At 41.4% G+C, this 20910-nt stretch overlaps 1 protein-coding gene across 1 annotated transcript; it reads right to left on the bottom strand.

Annotated features, from left to right (window-relative positions):
* Nucleotides 1–1096: 1096 nt before the first annotated feature.
* LOC115132119 (uncharacterized protein KIAA2013 homolog) lies at nt 1097–9509 on the bottom strand. Its single transcript, XM_029664380.2, is given in 4 exon segments — nt 1097–2572; nt 4864–5750; nt 7830–8579; nt 8582–9509. Coding segments are annotated over 4 exon segments (1881 nt in total). The 5' UTR covers nt 8793–9509; the 3' UTR covers nt 1097–2539.
* Between the last annotated feature and the right edge of the window lie 11401 nt (nt 9510–20910).

The raw sequence follows: 20910 nt of genomic DNA, 5'->3' as shown, positions 1-20910 counted from the left end.
TATTACACTCAATATATTTCGTTCCAACATACATTTTGAGGTAACAAGTTGGCTACTGCTGGGCATAATCTTACCTGCACGCAAATCTATGGACTCCTATTGAGTTTCTTGCTTATTTAATGATTTGTGTTTTCCTTTATCGGAAAATCTCATAAATTAGTTGAACATTTGTGTTTCCATGAAGTGGGGAAGTAAATCTGCAATATGTAACTTTTTGGGAAACCCAACCAAATTCACATAGAAATGTGAGTTATACATCTGTCATTCGCAATGAAAGCAACTGTAAGAAGTAGACATGTTCTATGTGCAATATTTCTATCCTTCCTGTGTGTAAGTTTAGTTTTTGCATCTTCTAACTTTCGGTTTTTTACTCCAGCTTCAAACATTTCAAAAAACTTTTTGGGTTATGGAAAATAGCGGTGTAAATGGTACAATGATTCTCTACACTATACTTGATTGTTTTGTCACACAAACTGAAATGAGGAAAACCAGTAGAATTTCATCAACCAGGAAATGGAGAAGCGATTTCTGCATATTGCATCTTCAATGAATAGTGTGTAATTGCTTTTTCTGTATATGGGTCTCAATGACAGCTGCATCCACCCTTGAATATTTGCTTATCTATTCTTGAATACTTAAATAAAAAGGGAAATAAGGGGAAATTACAGTATGCCGAATAATGGAACAAGGGACCAAGGGAAATTATAACTAGAATGCAGTTATTGATTTGCCTAATTCAGTGTCGGCTCCATAATAAAAGGAAAATCAGAGAAATACTTATTGTCATGCATTTAAACCCCATGTTGCATTACTAATTAAGCCTTGTGGGTTTTGACCATCTTTGATATCATTTTATTTTTGGTGGGGTGAGAGAACGCAAAGGACATTCAATTCTGTGGAAAACAACATGTAGTTTAAGAGCTATTTACCATCCTTTGGTAATTAAACCAATTTCATTAAAACCATAATTAAAACCCCATCACACGTGCATAGAGCCTAATAACTTTGATTAGAAATACAGATTTCACTTTCAATTCACAAACAAGTTAATGTATACTGTCAGAAATGGTTTAACATATTTACATCTTAAATCAAATTCTTTGTATACATTTATTCTTTATCCAAATTGAAATCAACTTACAACATATTTTCCCCCAAATCACATTATCATACAATATTCAAATACAATCCAACCAAATTCTAGGTGTAATCAGAATAAATTAAACTTGTTAAGGCACACTCAGTAGTTAGTTAAACAAAATAACTGATGCGAAAAAAGCCCTTAAAAATGCTATATAAACAAAGATGAACAATAAATGCAAAAAAAACCAACACAAAAACTGAAGAAAACAATTAAGTCACACTTCACAATAAATCAGAGTTGTAGAAACTCAGCTTATCTAGTAATTGTGGTATTGAGTATTTAAACAACATTAAGTTAATGTGCATTATTTCACTAAATCATGGTGGATCAATTAACATAATGTGCTGCAACCACACATTTAAATGTTAAGAGTAGACAAATCTACTACATGTCCAAATGTAATTCTATTTCAGTTTTAATGTGTCAGAGTGAACAGTGTGAAGTGACAGTGGAAACTGGAAACATACAGGCTACAAAACCCATTTAAGTAAACCAACTAAAAGAACCATGGCTCATTTAAATGTCAATGTTTACATCTCAATCCATTTTTAAATGGAGATGATTTTGTAAAGCTGCAATAATAACCACTTGTGAAGTCGTAAATACCAGTTGGATGTGTTCACCTGCATTGAACTCGTTGACAAACGCAGATTGGCTAATGGCCAACAAGCTGAGTCAACCACAGCGTTAATAGCTGTACTTTTAGTTGATCAAATTACGGTGTTCAAAAACAATATTAATAGATAGCTTTTTATAAATAATGTTTTGTTGGATTAAATTGCTGAAAATGTTGTTATCAAGGTCATTTCCTTAGTAGGTGACGTCAGAGGTCAGCATGTGGGAGAAGTAGGAGCTCAGGGATGATAAACAAGTTTTCCTCTAGTAATTACCAGTTGGAGGGGCATTCAAGTGGATTTTCCCCAGTCCTATGCGGTAAATACCACCTTCCCACTTGGTTATGATCGCAGGGTAAAATATATATGTGTGTAGCTTGGGTTAGGTTTCCACCATCTTGAAAAAAGGTGAAGGGATAACTGACATTTTTCAGAATTCCATATGGTAGAAACAAAACAGAGCTATGTCTAGAACCATATAAATAGAATCCCTATTCTTCGTTCAAACCGAGGGGGTCATCCAGCCAAAATAAATGGAAGCATTGTAAACAGTGACAGACTTTCGTTAGCCTTGCCAATGAAAGAGGTCATCAGGTGAGGTGAGCTTCATTCTCTGAATTCAGCTCCAACATGTCAAAAGTCAAATAAACATTGTTGACCATCTCAATACAAATCATTGACAAACAATGACATGAACAGTAACACACTTTATGGAAATGTAATTTGTCTCATGCTGCCATCGCTGGCTGCTACTCTGCACCTGTGATGTCATGGCTGCTTCCTAAGCTTCCATTTCCTCACTTGGCTTCGTCACCTGGTGAGGTTAAAGGGGAGGGTTACAAACAGGAAGAGGAAACAGGAAATGCAAGGCTGTTTACTGAAGCAAGCTCCTACTGGCTGACGCCCCAATCCCAAATCGACAATAGAGCTAATTTAAACCAGGGCTTCTACCCCCTGAGCAAATGTGGAGATCTGAGAGGATTGGAAATGTGTAAGAAATATGGCAGCAATTCCACCTGGCACATTAGAAAACAATGTTAAGCTACTGCAACATTGCATTGGCCGTCGTCAAGACCACAAGAGCATAGGAGCTAGCGGCTAGGAATCGGTTGGGGATAGGCCAAATACCTATCCCCACATACGTATGAGAAACAGCAAGTTCTCTGAATATCAGCGAGAACCAAGTCCTTCTGTAAATTTCATTTCTTAATTTAGTCAGAGTGAATCAATAGAAACCACCATCCAAAAAAACAGCCCAATCAAAACAATGTAACATGGTGAAAGGGATTTACTGGCAGCACTCAGTCAAAACTAATCAAAGGCAACCACTTACAGTAGAAATGTTCCTCCTTTGTAATGCCCATTATTATAAAACAGAGACATCTAATTTTGCAACCAATGCTGTAGATAGATGGGTATTTGTACATGATTGGAGACAGGCATCAAGAAGCTTTCGGATGATTCCCGGACTAGTTCGTACCACCACGTTGGAGCCGTTTGTGTTCCAGTTTTGGTGTCTCTCTTTCTAATTTTGAGACATAGCACAGACAGTTCCATAGCCTAGCCTTATACTGAACAAAAATATAAATGCAAAATGCAACAATTTGAAAGATTTTCCTGAATTACAGCTCATATAAGGAAATAAATTAATTAGGCCCTAATCTTTGGATTTCACATGACTGGGCAAGTGCACAGCCATGGGTGGGCCTGGGAGAGCATAGGGCCCACCCACTGGGGAGCCAGGTCTAGCCAATCAGAATGAGTTTTTCCCTACAAAAGGGCTTTATTACATGCAGAAATACTACGCAGCACCCACTCAGACGATCCCACAGGTGAAGAAACCGGACGTGGAGGTCTTGGGCTGGCGTGGTTACACGTGGTCTGCAGTGTGAGACCGGTTGGACGTACTGACAAATTCTCTAAAACGACATTGGAGGCGGCTTATGGTAGAGAAATTAACATTAAATTCTCTGGCAACAGCTCTGTTGGACATTCCTGCAGTCCGCATGCCAGTTGCATGCTCCCTCAAAACTCGAGGTCTGTGGCATTGTGTTGTGACAAAACTGCACATTTTATTGTCCCCAGCACAAGGTGCACCTATGTAACGATCATGCTGTTTAATCAGCTTCTTGATATGCCACACCTGTCAGGTGGATAGATTATCTTGGCAAAGAATAAATGCTCACTAACAGGGTCGTAAACAAATTTGTGCACAACACAGAGAAATTAGCTTTTTGTGAGTATCGAACATTTCTGGGACCTTTAATTTTAGCTCATGAAACATGTTCATATTTTTGTTTAATGTACTTTAAACCTCTCAAAATTAGTATGCCGTGTATCAAATTGAGGTGGTAGTAACTAGGCTACAATAGAAGCGAACAGAACTGAAAAGATTGGAAACCCACATTTACACCATTGTTGATTAAGAAGAGACTTCAAGGCACCAGTATAGGGATTAAAAAGAGGGTGAACTCATCTTAAACAACATACATTAGCTACACTAGAGGCTTGGGGGAAAAAAATATTTGTTTGCTTTCACACAGACGGGAAATGCTATAGGCTACATTTGGAAATATATGTAAGGGTTTGGAAATCGATGGATTAAAACAACTTGCATTACTGCATGTAGTGAAATGTTGAGAAACAGAACTGGGATGGTCCACCACTTTAAATGAGGACTAACACTGGTGCGTTCAATGACAGAAGTTTTCAAATAAAATTTGAATGTTAGAATGTATTCCTAATAGGCTATGTATTGCAAAATAAATTGTGCCTTACTTTCCGATTAGAGCATTTGTCGTCAAATGTCACCACAAACTGATTCATTTCACACAAAATGAGAAATCACCAAATAAATTATTGTTTGTACGGAAGACAGCAGAAAAAAAGGGCGAGGCTGAGCACAGAAATTATGCAAATCCACTCCAAAAAACATCCCAAGCACACATCCAAACTATGTCCCTGCTGAGACAGAAAGACACCCGAAGAGGAATGAAAGTGAAAGGGAATTCTCCACCACACACAAAAAACTAAGCGAGAAGAGCACAATTTGGACAGTTTTTGTTCATCAGTTCAAAGCAGTTTGTTGTGTTTGTGTTATTATACCTTGCTCCTGAAGAGGGGCTTGGCGCTGGGGCCGCAGTACTCATTGTAGATGAGTTTGAAGAGGAAGAGGTGGAAGAGGGTGATGAGAGAAGCCACGCCGAACCAAAAGAGGAAGGGCAGGCCCGGGTCCTGCTTGGCCATGTGCTCCTCGTGTGCCAGGATGGCTTTGAGGTGCAGTGTGTGCCGCAGGTCCTGCAGGTGGCGCAGGTCCGTGGATATGTAGAGCAGTGGTGTGATGGGCTGCGTCACCATCACCGGGAACACGTGGCCCTTGGACTCTACCATTGACGACGTCAGCTCCACCGGCTCGTTGAGGCAGCCCGCCTCGCAGGCGTACAGCGCTACGGGTTTCTCCTGGGGCTTGACCGACACATGCAGGAAGGGTTTGACCGACACGTGCAGGAAGGGCTTGCCCTCGGCGTCCAGAAGCACAGCCAGGTTGATCAGGTCCTGGTTGTAGTGGATGCCTCGCAGCGCATAGCTGTTGTGCAGCACGTCCGGGTCCGCCTGGAACTGCAGGTGGTTTTCGTTGAAGGAGAGGCCTCCGAAGCTGAGTACGGCACCCTGCATGACGCCATGGGCACCTGCCGCCACAAGCACCTTGCAACCCCTCTTCTGCAGGGTGAGGGTCCACAGGGTGACCAGCTGCAGGACTTGGGCCACACTGCTGACCCGCTCCGGCCACAGGTTATCAGCATGCATGGTGGCATGCCCACTAAAGCAGTGGTCGGCGTAGTTGAGGCTGGATTCCAGACGGGCGCGTTCTTCAGGGCCCAGGCGGCGGTCTAGCAGGGGTGCCGGCGAGGCCGAGAGGACGTAGTAGAGTGTGGTGTTGACCGTGGCGCTGGACGGCGTATGCGCGTCAGTAATCTTACGCATCTCCACCCCTGCAGGAGACACACACAGTAGATTTGGAAACAGAAAATGGCTACATAGTCATTTGATCTAGAACTACATAATTCATTAGTTAGTCATTCATCATGATCAGATAGAATGCTTGTATTTTTGTAAATACTGGGTTGTGTTAATATCATCTGGGTCGTTACATTTGATTTCAATCTCTTTTTGACCGCACCCCTTTTGATTTGAACAAAAAAAAATAGTTTCCCATGTTAGAAGTGGTCAGAGTAATTGTTTGGACCTGAATGCCACAACATTTAGGATAGAGGTGCTCAAAGTCGACCCATTTTGCATACCCCACCCTACCATAAAGCATCCATGTCTTCATTACTGGTAAATATAAAAGGTTGAGTTTCATATAATTTACAAGCTTCCAAAACAGGGTTGCCAAAGTATTTGATAATTTCTTGGAAAAAAAGTTAAATAATAAGTTTAAATAACATTAATGTAAATGATCTAAAAACACTTTTTTAAATGTACACTGTCATTCAAAAGTTTGGGGTCACTTTGAAATGGCCTTGTTTTTTTGTCCATTAAAATAACATCAAATTGATCAGAAATACAGTTTAACAGGTAGCCTAGTGGTTAGAGTGTTGGGCCAGTAACCGAAAGGTTGCTGGATCGAATCCCCGAGCTGTCAAGGTAAAAATCTGTCATTCTGCCCTTGAACAAGGCAACTGTTCCCCGGTAAGCCATCATTGTAAATAAGGATTTGTTATTAACAAACTTGCCTAGTTAAATAGGTTAAATAAATAAAAATGTTGTAAATCACTATTGTAGCTGGAAACGGCAGATTTTTTATGAAATATAGGCGTACAGAGGCCCATTATCAGCAACCATCACTCCTGTGTTCCAATGGCACGTTGTGCTAGCTAATCGAAGTTGATCATTTTAAAAGGCTAATTGAGCATTAGAAAACCCTGGCATTAAAACTGGCATTTGTTAGACTAGTTGAGTATCTGGAGCATCAGCATTTGTGGGTTCGATTGATTACAGGCTCAAAATGGCCAGAAACAAAACTTATTTTCTGAAATTCGTCAGTCTATTCTTGTTCTGAGAAATGAAGGCTATTCCATGTGAGCAATTGCCAAGAAACTGAAGATCTCGTACAACGCGATGTACTACTCCCTTCACAGAACAACGCAAACTGGCTTTAACCAGAAAAAGTGGGAGGCCCCAGTGCACAACTGAGCAAGAGGACAAGTACATTAGATTGTCTAGTTTGAGAAACAGACACCTCACAAGTCTTCAACTGGCTGCTTAAATAGTACCTGCAAAACACCAGTTTCAACGTCAACAGTGAAGAGGTAACTCCGGGATGCTGGAAATTTACCAGAAAGTTTCAGACCCTTTGCAACCCTAGTTTGAACTATACAAGCGATACTCGCTTAGCCACGTTAGCTTCACCCTCATGTGGGTGCTAGCAAACAAGCTTGGTAGTGCTAGGTATCAACAGCCATTGTCAGCCAATCCAGTAGGGTCTGGAAGCCATGGTGAGCTTCGACTGGTCACTTGCGCCACAATATCGTGGAGAATTTGCATAAAGTTTGTCTATTGCCAACTTTAGTCCCACCCTACTCAGCTCCCTCGCCCATGCTCACATTTCTCAACGGTTCCCCCCGCCCAGTCCGCTTCTCTCGCTTTCCTTCCAATGAAAGTGAATGGCTTCTGATATTTCACTGTACGACGCTGCTGTATATTACAAGACGCTGCTGTATATTACGAGACGCAGCCGGGTAAGCTTAGTCTCAACCGATGGTGGGCACAACAAACACCTTAGATGATGTAAATAGGGTCTACAAAACAACATACTTGAAAATTACGTTAACGCATTTTTTGATAGACGTTAAAGAATTAAAAAGTCAATTTTTATATAAAAGCCCGCTTAACAAAATTTGTATTCAAATCAAAAGGTGTGCAGTCAAAAAGTGATTGAAATCAAAAGGTACTACCCATCCATGAATTGTTTTGTCCTGTACAGTCTACGAGAACTCACATACTAAATACCACAGTATTTGCACTGTAAAGAGAAAATACATGGCATCTCAACAATGACTTTTACTTACCAGAGATGAAGAGGTCCATCCAGGCCTGTTGGTGGTCCTGGACCAGATCTTCTATGTTAGCCCTCAGCAGCTCGCCCAGCTCTTTCTTGGCCCCCTCTCTAAGCCTAGTGAAGGTCTCCTGCAACTTGGTCGACTCAATGGGCTCCGATGTCCACACCACCGACAGCACACTTTCTGCGTACTCCGACTTGGCCGCCACCTGGATGCGGCTGCCCAGCTTCTTGGTGGCCACCACCACCAGCAATATCTGGTTCTTCTCCGGCAGAACTACGCGGCCCGACGACAGCACCACGTCTTTGTCCTCCACCTTCTCCACGCTGGCTGAGAACTTGCTCCCGAACAAGGACGGTTCAGTGGAAACCTCCAGGGTGGCGGCCCGCTCCGAGGGGTTGTTGACATGGATCCTCTGGAGGTAGACGTTGGGCCGGCTGCGGTGGGCAATGAACTCCTCTCGGACGGTGAGGCAGTCACGGGCTGACCCGGAGCTGTCCCCCGGGAGGACACAGTGGACGGACAGGACAGCCCCTTTGCGGAACCAGAGCATGGTTGCACTCGCCTCGGCCCGCTTCCCAGGGAGGTGGACACCCACTATGGGCGAATACTCAGTCTGGTGGACAGGGGCCGAGCCGGGCTGGGAGGACGAGGCCACCCACAGTCTGTTGGAGTCAATGTCCACCAGGAAATGGCCGTTACCTGTGACAAAAGGTGTGACCGCTTTCTCCTGGGGAGTGCTGTAGATTCCCTCCCCCGGTCCACCAGTGACTTCCACCTGTGGATCTCAGTCTGGAGGCATTGTCCAGCAGGCCCCCCTGATTGGCCTGAGCCACTAAACAACCTCAAAGCACCCTCTGAGCTAAGGTACCAGTAGAAGATGAGGAAAACCAGCAGTCCAATGAGCATTCTTCTAGCCCAGCTGCTTGACAGCACACCTGGTAGGCCCTTTAGTCTTTGCTGGAGCCACATTTTGAATTTAGGCTTAAGAGTCACTTTTGCAAACTTGAGTTACTCGTGTTAATGAGCTAACTAGCTTACGTTAGATAATGACAACAAACAAAATGGACGGTCAAAGTTGGTTCTCCATTCTAATCTGACCAAAACCAACGTTAACAGAATAGCTAGATTACCACTTAAAGTATTTCGCTAAATGTGTGAAGTGTTGTATTTCCTGTTGACAACTAGCTAGCTAACATTTCGCTAGCAACGCACTGGTGAAATTAGCTAAACTGGTAGCTAGCTCTTTACTAGCTAGTTAGCTAACTAGTAAACTGGTACTCAAATATTGTATGACTAGCTATGTTGCTATCCAACCAAGAGCAACATACATGCCATGTCAAACATTGCTTACTGTCAAATCTAACAACGCTTACAATAACAAGCTACTGACTGTAACAACCTGTTACTATTTAACGTTAGCTAGCTATGGTGGTTGCAAACTAGCATTCTTGTGATGCAAATTAGGCGACACTTTGCATTTGTTTCTCACATCGTGGCAATACGTCCATTGAGTGCAATTGTTGCTCATTTGTTGCTTGTGTCTAGCAGTTGTGAGATTTCATTCCTTGTTGAAGTGGATTACTTTGTTCAAGCAACTCACCAATCTATCGTTGACACTTTTGGATTTACTGAAATTAGCGTAAATGATGTTGACAGAAACCGGAAGTGTCGGAATTGGTTCAGTCGCATGATTATTTTTACGACACTGAAATGTTTTTTTTATTGCCTTTAAAGTTCTAACAATAATAGCTATTTTATCCTCGTTTATCCATCGAATCTATGCTACTACTGATGTAGTCTCTGATGATACAACGTTTTGAGACAGACTGAGGAGGAGTTGGAGAGCGTCTGTGAAAAGAGGAAGATTGGAGTTAAGAATTCTGAACTGAATAAGAGGATCTCTGAGCAGCCTGAAGCAGGAGAACTCTGAACTTAAACATGATGTTTGTGAGCTCGGTAAAGAGTCCCTATCCTGTCCCTCCATTATGGCCATTATTATGAACTGTCTTCCCCTCAACAGCCTCCTGTGGTGCACACCCTTCATATTAGTAGATTCTGCTATTTCAGCCACATCCGTTGCTGACAGGTGTATACAATCGAGCACACAGCCATACAATCTCCATAGACAAACATTGGCAGTAAAACTACCCACACTGAAGAGCACGGTGACTTTCAATTTGGCTCCATCATAGGATGCCACCTTTCCAACAAGTCAGTTCGTCAAATATCTGCCCTGCTAGAGCTGAAACTTATAGGAGCAAAAACTGCTCAACCACAAAGTGGAAGGCCACACAAGCTCACAGAAGGAGACCACTGAGTGCTGAAACACGTAGCGTGTAAAAATAGTCTGTCCTCAGTTGCAACATCCACTACTGAGTTCCAAACTGCCTCTGGAAGCAATGTCAGCACAATAACTGTTTGTCTGGAGCTTCATGAAATGGGTTCCCATGGCCGAGCAGCCACACACAAGCTTGGTATTGTCACCATGCACAATACCAAGCGTAACGTTTGGCGGAGGAGGAATAATGGTCTGGGGCTGTTTTTCATAGTTTGGGCCCCTTAGTTCCAGTGAAGGGAAATCTTAACACTACAGCATTCTAGACGATTCTGTGCTTCCGACTTTGTGACAACAGTTTGGGGAAGGCCCTTTTCGGATTCAGCATGACAGTGCCCCTGTGCACAAAGCCCATACAGAAATGGTTTGTCGAGATTGGTGTGGAAGAACTTGACTGGCCTACACTGAGCCCTGACCTCAACCACATCGAACACCTTCGGGATGAATTGGAACGTTGATTGTGAGCCAGGCCTAATTGCTCAACAGCAGTGCCCGACCGAATATAACAGCAAAGGGGGCCGCAAACTCAATATTAATACCAATGATTTTGGAATGAGATGTCCAACGAGCAGGTGTCCACATACCTTTGCACATTTATTATATTGTATTCTAAGCGAAAATTGTATTTTTTTTTAATTAGCAATAATTCATAAATAGCATCTTACGGGGTTCTTTATGGAACAAATGTTGGTTCAGTTAAGAAGAACCCCTGGGGTTGTATATTTGGTTCAGTGAAAGAGTGTAGGCGTATTAATGGAATCATTCTGTCTATATATATACAAAATAAGTGTCATTGCAAACAAATTACTTTGGTTAACATGCTTGTTGTTCTTTTTTTACTTTTACATTTCATATGCATTACATTTATAAATCTTTTAACTCCGGTACATCAAATGTGAAGAACATAAGCAACTGTACACTTTCATTGTTGACACATCCATTTGATAAATGCTATTCATATTTACAGTATAAAGACCTTGAAACCCCCCACAAAAAAATTCCAGTACAAAGGCAGGAGAGACGAGACAAAAGTAATTTAAATAAACATACCTGGCAATGTCTACATACTTACAGTCCAGCTTTCTCAGAGCAAAAAATATATACAGCTCCGAAAAAAATTAAGAGACCACTGCAAAATTATCAGCTTTTCTGGTTTTACTATTTATAGGTATGTGATTGGGTAAAATGAAAATGTTGTTTCATTTTATAAACTCCTTTTTTTTTTCTCTCTCTCTCCCAAATTCTAGATAAAAATATTGTCATTTAGAGCATTTATTTGCAGAAAATGACAACTGGTCATAACAACATAACAAAAAAGATGCAGTGTTGTCAGACCTCGGATAATGCAAAGAAAATAAGTTAATATTCATTTGTAAACAACACAATACTAATGTTTTAACTTAGGAAGAGCTCAGAAATCAATATTTGGTGGAATAACCCTGATTTTCAATCACAGCTTTCATGCATCTTGGCCCGCTCTCCACCAATCTTTCACATTTGATGTTGGGTGACTTTATGCCACTCCTGGCGCAAAAATTCAAGCACTTTTGGCTTTGGTTGATGGTTTGTACCAACTCCATATTAATGGCCATGATTTTCAAATTAGATGTTTGACGAGTAGGTGTCTACAGTGTATATGGATGTTGCATGAAATGGACAAGCGTTTTGGGGAGACTGAACATACTAGCAAAAATCTGTGAGTTTTAAGTCTCAAGTCAAAACATGGATTGCAATTTTTTTTACAACCCACCACTGGTGTGCGTGGCCAAAGAGCTCTATTTTCATGTCATCTGACTATAGGACCTGTTCCAAACCAAGCGCAGATGCCGTTTTGCAGACCCCAGGCATTTGCATTTGTTGAAAATAGAGCTCTTTGGCCACACACACCAGTTATAGACCATATAAAACCTTGATGAAAGTTAGCTTTACAGAGATAGTTTCATTATGAATGTGGCATTGCCTGTCCCAGTCACCCCTCTCTTTAAAAGACTGTAGAACACACAAACACAACTAAAGACACAACCTGACACAAGTTGGGAGCACTTTCTAAAAGCCATTCAATATTATTGACTGAAAATACTTTTTTGAACACGCAAACAAAATTCAAGACACTTCAATTTGGTCAGTATTATTGCTTCATTAAGGTCTCATACTGGGGGACAGCTGTGAATAAACCTGTTTATTGGCCACCTACTCTGGTCAAAATTGATGAAATGATCTATTGATAAAGTAACCTTAAACTTTTCAAATAAAGCCTGAACTCCCAACATTTAGAGATTGAGGATAATTATTAACGTGGTTTCATAATAAAAAAAGAAAACACTTTTGAATCCATCTATGGTACATTCCATGTCCACCAGGTGGTAGTGTAGGCTAGCATTGAGTACGCATTTTGTGAGCGCAACCATAGACTTGTCAATTCAGAGTTTTTGAGCAAGTTCCAGGGGATATATTCAGCCTCATTATTTGAATTGAGCCCTCTTCACCCCCCCATTACATCACACACAGTGGGTGTGTGAGAGAGAGAGAAGAGCACACTGGCATGTAATGCTATTCTCACATAAGCAGATAATTGGCGTTACTAGGCCCATCGCTCACCCTTGACCTTAAGCTAGGGTCATGACCTGGGACAGGTTCAGGTACATGTTTCAAAAATGGTGTCTTGGTTGCTAAGAACGTTGAACTTTGTGGCAATGTTAACGTTATGTCACAAGATGGATCGGTGGATAAGTGGGTTGCGGGGCTAGTGTGATCAGACGCCCTTGCAGCAAGTTAGCTAATCAGACAGGTAGCTGGGGATTGGCTGTAATTTCCTATGAAAGCCCTGTGTTTTGTGGTGCTCGGGGTTGGCTCAAATGGTGGATGGAAGAGCGCGCTTGTTTTAAATGGAAAAGCGTCACGGCAGCTATTGATAAAGAAGACCATCAAGACGAAGCAGCTACTTTACAATTGGGATGCACTGTTGAGCGCTACGTGCTGATTGTACGGAAATTGTGAGAGCCGGTAAAATGGTGTCCCTTGAGAAGGCAAGAACAAGATGTATGTCACGGGAAATGCAGTATTATTATAAGGAGACGTATACTGGGGTAGCGGTAAATGTGAATTTTGACCAACTGGGGAAGATTTCCAGTGTTTGTGATGCTCATCGTTTGGTGAGACTCAGACAGAGTGGTGTGAGTGGTGAAACATGAGTCGTCTGTTCTTTTGAGTTTTGATGTTGTCTTTGCCCGACAAAGTGATGTTAGGATATATAAGTTATCCTGTATGAGCTTTTGTGCCGAATACATTACGTTGTTACAGGTGTCAAGCTTATAGGCATGTGGCAGCAGTTTGTAGGTGGGAGGTTCCTACATGTGAGAAGTGTGTAGAAGGGTGTGAGAAAAAGGAATGTGTAACATTGGGGAAGTAGTGGTATGTGTTAATTGTAGCATTGCCCATGGAGCTGGGGTCAGACATGTCCCGTGTGAGAGAGGCAGGTTGAGGTAACCCGGGTTAGAGTAGTGCAGAAGTTGTGGTATGCTGAGACAGTGAAGAAAGTAGAGGAAGATGGGTCAAGGGGGAGGGATCCTGAGAGGAGTAGAATGACTGGTAGATCTGTGCCAGTACAGAGGGATAAACCAACATTGCAATGGTTATCAACTGCACTGCAGGGAAGGAACCTAAGTCGCCGAAAATTGAGGTTGTGTTGGCAGCTGCAGAGAGGTACAGTGGGGCAAAAAAGTATTTAGTCAGCCACCAATTGTGCAAGTTCTCCCACTTAAAAAGATGAGAGAGGCCTGTACTTTTCATCATAGGTACACTTCAACTATGACAGACAAAATGAGAAAAAAAATCCAGAAAATCACATTGTAGGATTTTTAATGAATTTATTTGCAAATTATGGTGGAAAATAAGTATTTGGCTAAGTATGGCTGTGCGTGACTTGATGTCAGAAGAGTTACAGGGTGTGTTAAGTGCTGGCCTGAGGTAGGACTAAATAGATTTCAATACTGGAGTAAGGTGGTTTTTATTCAATGTTTTATTTTAGTGAGCATGGTGTTAGATAGTAGGGCATTTGTTTTTCATTTTTTCAAGCAAAGTATAAGGGAGTTAACATTAATACTATGCATGCCACTCTCTTGGCTAAGAGTTGAGTTGAGGAAAGACTGACTGTGCCACTTCTTGTTTTCATAAGAAAATCGTGTTGGCAATTCCAAACTGTTTGCCTAGTCAACACACACACACACACACACACACACTCACACACACACACACACACACACACACACACACACGCCACCAGGGGTCTTTTCACAGTCCCCAGGTTCAGAACAAATTCAAGGAAATGTAAAGTATTATACAGAGCTATGACTGCATGGGACTCCCTTCCATCTAATATAGCGCAAGTGAACAGCAAACCTGATTTAAAAAAATAAATAATGCAACATCTCACGGCACAACACCTCTCCCCCATGTGACCTACTTGTTGTGTGTATGTACTGACATGTATGTGTATCTGAGATGTGCACACACACTACATGTTAGTGTTTTTAAATGTATGTAAATTGCTAAGTATTTTGTCTGTAATGTCTTTTTTGTTATACATCGGACCCCAGTTAGACGAGCTGTTGCCATTGGCATCGGATAATGGGGATCCTAATAACTCAAATCGAATTAAAACAAATGGAAAAACCAAAGCCTGTAACATTTTGATCAAGTGCTGACAACGAGAAAAGTAATTTAAATAATAAACTGCAGTCCAGCTTTCTCAGAGCAAAAATATATATACAGCTCTGGAAAACCACTGCAAAATTATCAGCTTCTCTGGTTTTACTATTTATAGGTATGTGTTTGGTTTTCCAGACCACCCCCTCAACAGTCTTTACTCTGCCTCCAACCCAATGTACATGTATTTATTCAACACTGCTACAGTTATGATGTAATTTCAATTTCTATTGTTTTTTATTACCATTCTCATTATTTTATTTCACTTAATCCTGCATGAGCCTGAGATTTTCACTGTTCCCTGCAGTCACACCTGCAACCCCGTAAAAGACGTTAAAACTGAATCTCTCTCTCACAAATTCAAATTGCTCTATTGGTAGTACTGTAGGTGCCAGGCACACTGGTTTGTGTCAAGAACTGAAACGCTGCTGGGTTTTTCATGCTCAACAGTTTCCCGTGTGTATCAAGGATGGTCCACAACCCAAAGGACATCCAGCCGACTTGACACAACTTTGCGAAGCATTGTTGTCAACATGGGCCAGCATCCCTGTGGAACGCTTTCCACACCTTGGGGAGTCCATTCCCTAACGAATTGAGGCTTTTCTGAGGGCAAAAGTTTTAAAAGTTTTTTTATATAATACTTTTCTCTCTCCCCCATCTGTCTGCAGTTCCGGAGAGTGCTTTAACGATGGCCAGTGTCAAGAGGACTCGTCGCAACTCTGTGATTGCCCTGCAGGATTCAACAGACCCAGATGCCAGTATGCTGAGTACACACGTCACTAGATAGTGGTGTCCACAGGATTTCTCTGAGTCAAACACCTCCATTTAAAACAGTGGTTAAATTCTGCCACTGTACTCAACATGTCTGTACTGTGTGTGTAGTTTGATGACAGCAATCTTAGTGCTTAAGACCTTGCTGCCATGTCATCAAAGTTTCTTGTAATTGTGACACTCCCTGGAACTTGAATTATCAAGGTTTGATGAGTAAACTCCCTTGTCAGTTGACGGGGGCCGTCATCAGTTCTGCAGACAGCCAACAATGTTATCAATGGGAATGGTGGCGATTCAGGAAGTTTGGACTGCTGACCGAACAACAAAGTGGTGCTCCAGTTTTTCTGTCCCTAAACCGAGTTCAGAGAATGGATACCGGAATACTGGGATTGTTAGAACAATGGGAGAGGTTCTGATGGTGATGGCTCCGGTTGTTCTAGCTCCATTTATTTGGGTGCCAAGATAAATCATTCTAACCTTTAACAGCCACATTTCCATGTCCTTGCTTTTCTAGCTCAGACTGTGGGTCTTTTTTTGTAGATTTGAACGCTTATCACTGTTAGCTGGGCCATTGATCCCTGTTGGGATGGTGATAATTGATCATTTCCAAATGTTTGACTTTTTCACTTTGTCACTTAGTCATGCATTGATGTCCATGGGAGTATAATTTCAAATATGAGACTTAGAGCCAGTGAACGAGGGACAGGCTGTTTAATATAAGTGTGATCTCACAGCTGTAAAGAAAATCCTGAAAAAATTGTTCTTATTCAGACAACTTCCTTACATGCTGGATTATAAAAGTTGAAACAGATTCATTATTTGTCAAACACACACGCACGTGTGCACACACACACTATCCCGTTTAAATGGAGCATCACTCAAACCATTATTAAGCCACACATTCCATGTTGTTCATCATTTCCACACAGCTGAGGACACTTGGAGAAAACAACATGCCCCAGATCCCAATAGCTCACCTCTTGACTCTTGAGAATAATTGACCTGACTTCTGGAACACACCTTGAGACAGCTTTCCAAGCTCTGCCTGAAGCTGTTGCTATCACTCAGTAACTTCCCTCAGGTGTGATGTTAGCCTATTTTTTTTTTATTTTACCTTTATTTTACTAGGCAAGTCAGTTAAGAACAAATTCTTATTTTCAATGACAGCCTGTTCAGGGGCAGAACAACAGATTTTGTACCTTGTCAGCTCGGGGATTTGACCTTGCAACCTTTCGGTTACTAGTCCAATGCTCTAACCACTAGGCTACCCTGCCGCCCCAGACTTACTCTGTCAGACAAACAACTCCCTAGATGTCTTTGCCTGGACGGGGCCCATGAGTGGAAATCTGTGGTGAAAGACAAGGTGTTTGGTTCTAGCACTTTTAAATACAATGGCCATGGACATTTCCTCTCCCTACAAATGCTTATAGCTGATTGAATCTCTCCACCATGCTGTTTCATGTGGCTTTAATCCTCATCCAAACATCGGGTCACTCTTCACCCCCCTAGGCCAATCACAGTTAGGTTTACTAACAGTGGGCTTCAAGTGACACCTTTCCTAGTAGTGATGTCCCTCAGTGGATGAAGGCTTCCTCAAGAAGTGTCTAAATCTACATGGCCAAAGCAACACCTTTCTTGCAATGGATTTAGCATGCTAGGCCAATGCTCTAAGTCTTTGGAAAGTCGATGAATACTAGAATGATAAATGTGTTTCACCCCTGAATAACCTTGTGACTCACATACAACGATACTGGCTTTGGAGCGTGTTGTGTGCAATTCTATTTGTTGATGCAGCATTGGCTAGTCAAATAATAGTGTTAAAGGTGAAACCTCCTAGAATAATACTTTATAGATTATATTACATTGTAGGAGTACTATAATACCATAATAAAACATGCAAAAGCGTAGTTGTCACGTTCTGACCTTGGTCAGGGCGTGAGTTTGGGGTGGGCAGTCTGTTTGTTTTTCTATGTTGGTTTTTGTGTTCGGCCTAGTATGGTTCTCAATCACAGGCAGCTGTCAATTGTTGTCCCTGATTGAGAATCATACTTAGGTAGCCTGGGTTTCACTTTTGATTTGTGGGTGTTTGTTTTCCCGTGTGAGTGTTTGGTCCACACGGTACTGTTTCGGTTTTCGTTCGTTCACTTTATTGTTTTGTATTTCAGTGTTCAGTTCGTTTTATTAAAAAAGACATGAACACTTACCACGCTGCACCTTGGTCCTCCTCTCTATCTCCAGCGACATCCGTTACAGTAGTCTTTAATACGATTGCAATAATTAACATTGGTTTCTATCACTTCGTCACGTTGCCTGTGTATTCACTCAAATTTCAAGCCATACCACTTATCCTAAATATACAGTACATAATGGGACTCACAGTACAGTAAGTGCATTTTTCCATATTGTCCAATTAGTTTTGAACCAAGTCTTTAGCAATTTTCTGACTGGTCAAAATAGTTGCTTCTTCATCCACTCAACACATTGAAAGTCACAGGACTTTTTTATGGAGCCAGATAGCTGCCAAAAGGTTGAACGTACATATCATTAGGATTGTAAAAAAATTCCATGCGTATGAAACATGATTCATAAATGCGAAATTTCTTCTGTGAACATACAAACACCATGATACGATTACGGACTAACATTTTAGGCTTGAACAAATTTTGTGTTGGAATTCTGACATACAATGATACCTTTCAGGTCGGAGCGTTGGGCCAGTAACCGAAAGGTTGCTAGATCAAATCCCCGAGCTGACAAGGTAAACATCTGTCATTCTGCCCCTGAGCAAGGCAGTTAACCCACTGTCCGATGATGTGGATGTCAATTAAGACAGCCCACCGCATCGCTCTGATACGGAGGGGTTGGGTTAAATGCGGAAGACACATTTCAGTTGAATGCTTTCAGTTGTACAACTGACTAGGTATCCCCCTTTCCCTTTCAGAGTTTTGGCAGTTTCATCTCACCAATAAAAAAAACGTACACCAAACGGCATGTGAGGAGTGCGGATATCTGTATGGCTTGTTTTTGTTGTCTGAGCACTGTACTCAGATTATTGAATGGTGTGCTTTTTTGGTAAAGCTTTTTTGAAATCTGACACAGCCGTTGCATTAAGGAGAAGTGTATCTATAATTCCATGCATAATAGTTGTATCTTTTATCAATGTTTTATTATGAGTATTTCTGTAAATTTATGTGGCTCTCTGCAAAATCACTGGATGTTTTGGAACTACTGAACATAACACGTCAATGTAAACTCAGATTTTTGGATATAAATATGAACTTTATCGAACAAAACATACATGTATTGTGTAACATGAAGTACTATGAGTGTCATCTGATGAAGATCATCAAAGGTTAGTGATTCATTTTCTCCCTATTTCTGCTTTTTGTGACTCCTCTTTGGCTGAAAAAATGACTGTGTTTTTCTGTGACTAGGTGCAGACCTAACATAATCGTTTGCTGTGCTTTCGTCGCAAAGCCTTTTTGAAATCGGACACTGTGGTGGGATTAAAAACAAGTTTATCTTTAAAATGGTGTAAAATACTTCTATGTTTGAGGAATTTTAATTATGAGATTTCTGTTGTTTTGAATGTTTTATGAACTTTCTGAGAACTGAAATTATAAGTTAGTTGAATGTATTTAAATAATGTTCCGAGAACATGTTTTAAAAATACTTTTAATAACACTGCTATCTTAGTTTGTTTTCAAACTCAAGCACCGATAGGACACATGGAAATTCATTTGTTTAGGCAGGGTAGCCTAGTGGTTAGCGTGTTGGACTAGTAACCGGAAGGTTGCAAGTTCAAACCCCCGAGCTGACAAGGTACAAATCTGTCGTTCTGCCCCTGAACAGGCAGTTAACCCACTGTTCAGTTCTTAACTGACTTGCCCAGTTAAATAAAGGTAAAATATGTATTTTGTATTGTGGCATGGCGTTGAACCTATGATCTTCTGCTCTCCATCCATGGGATTAGTCTACTGCATCACCAGGATGGAGTTAGCATGCTGTGTATTTTTTGAACCCGTACAAAGCTGTTAATGTTTGTCTATTCAAACAGAGCCCATTTCAAAGGAAACGAGCACTCATTAAGATCAGGTTTGGCCAATTAGTGGGCGTGGCCAACATACCTGAACATGAGTTTGAGTTTATTTATTCTTGCTCACAGAATTTACATTACTAATAATTTCAAAACACTAATTTAAAATACATAACACATAATACGTGACATAAATAGAATATTGAACAATTGAAAAAACTACAGGACATTTTTCATGATGGTAATTTAAGTATTAAAAAGTGATTTAAAAAAATATAATTTTTGGGAGAACCATTTAACTGCTAGAGTTATTATACAGTCTGATAGCAGTGGGTAGAGCGGCAGTTCGTACGGACAGTTATACAGGACAGTTCATGGCTGTTTCTCAGGAGGTGGTGCAGTTACCTGTTTTTGGAGGGAGCAGGTCATTCAATGGATGGTCAAGAGTGTGCATGTCCTTCACCAGATGTACTGCAGCCTGCTCTGCAGTGAGGGGAGCTGTGGTTTTTTATTTTTTTATTTCACCTTTATTTTACCAGGTAGGCAATTTGAGAACAAGTTCTCATTTACAATTGCAACCTGGCCAAAATAAAGCAAAGCAGTTCAACACATACAACAACACAGAGTTACACATGGAGTAAAACAAACATAAAGTCAATAATACAGTAGAAAAATAAGTCTATATACAATGTGAGCAAATGAGGTGAGATAAGGGAGGTAAAGGCAAAAAAAGGCCATGGTGGCGAAGTAAATACAATATAGCAAGTAAAACACTGGAATGGTAGATTTGCAGTGGAAGAATGTGCAAAGTAGAGATAGAAATCATGGGGTGCAAAGGAGAAAAATAAATAAATACAGTAGGGGAAGAGGTAGTTGTTTGGGCTAAATTATAAATGGGCTATGCACAGGTGCAGTAATCTGTGAGCTGCTCTGACAGCTGGTGCTTAAAGCTAGTGAGGGAGATAAGTGTTTCAAGTTTCAGAGATTTTTGTAGTTCGTTCCAGTCATTGGCAGAAGAAATGGAAGGAGAGGCGGCCAAAGGAAGAATTGGTTTTGGGGGTGACCAGAGAGATATACCTGCTGGAGCACGTGCTACAGGTGGGTGCTGCTATGGTGACCGGCGAGCTGAGATAAGGGAGGACTTTACCGAGCAGGGTCTTGTAGATGACCTGGAGCCAGTGGGTTTGGCGACGAGTATGAAGCGAGGGCCAGCCAACGAGAGCGTACAGGTCGCAGTGGTG

The sequence above is a fragment of the Oncorhynchus nerka genome, linkage group LG7 (assembly GCF_034236695.1).
Source record: "Oncorhynchus nerka isolate Pitt River linkage group LG7, Oner_Uvic_2.0, whole genome shotgun sequence".
Classification (NCBI taxonomy): domain Eukaryota; kingdom Metazoa; phylum Chordata; class Actinopteri; order Salmoniformes; family Salmonidae; genus Oncorhynchus; species Oncorhynchus nerka.
This window is presented reverse-complemented; position numbering and strand designations above follow the sequence as displayed.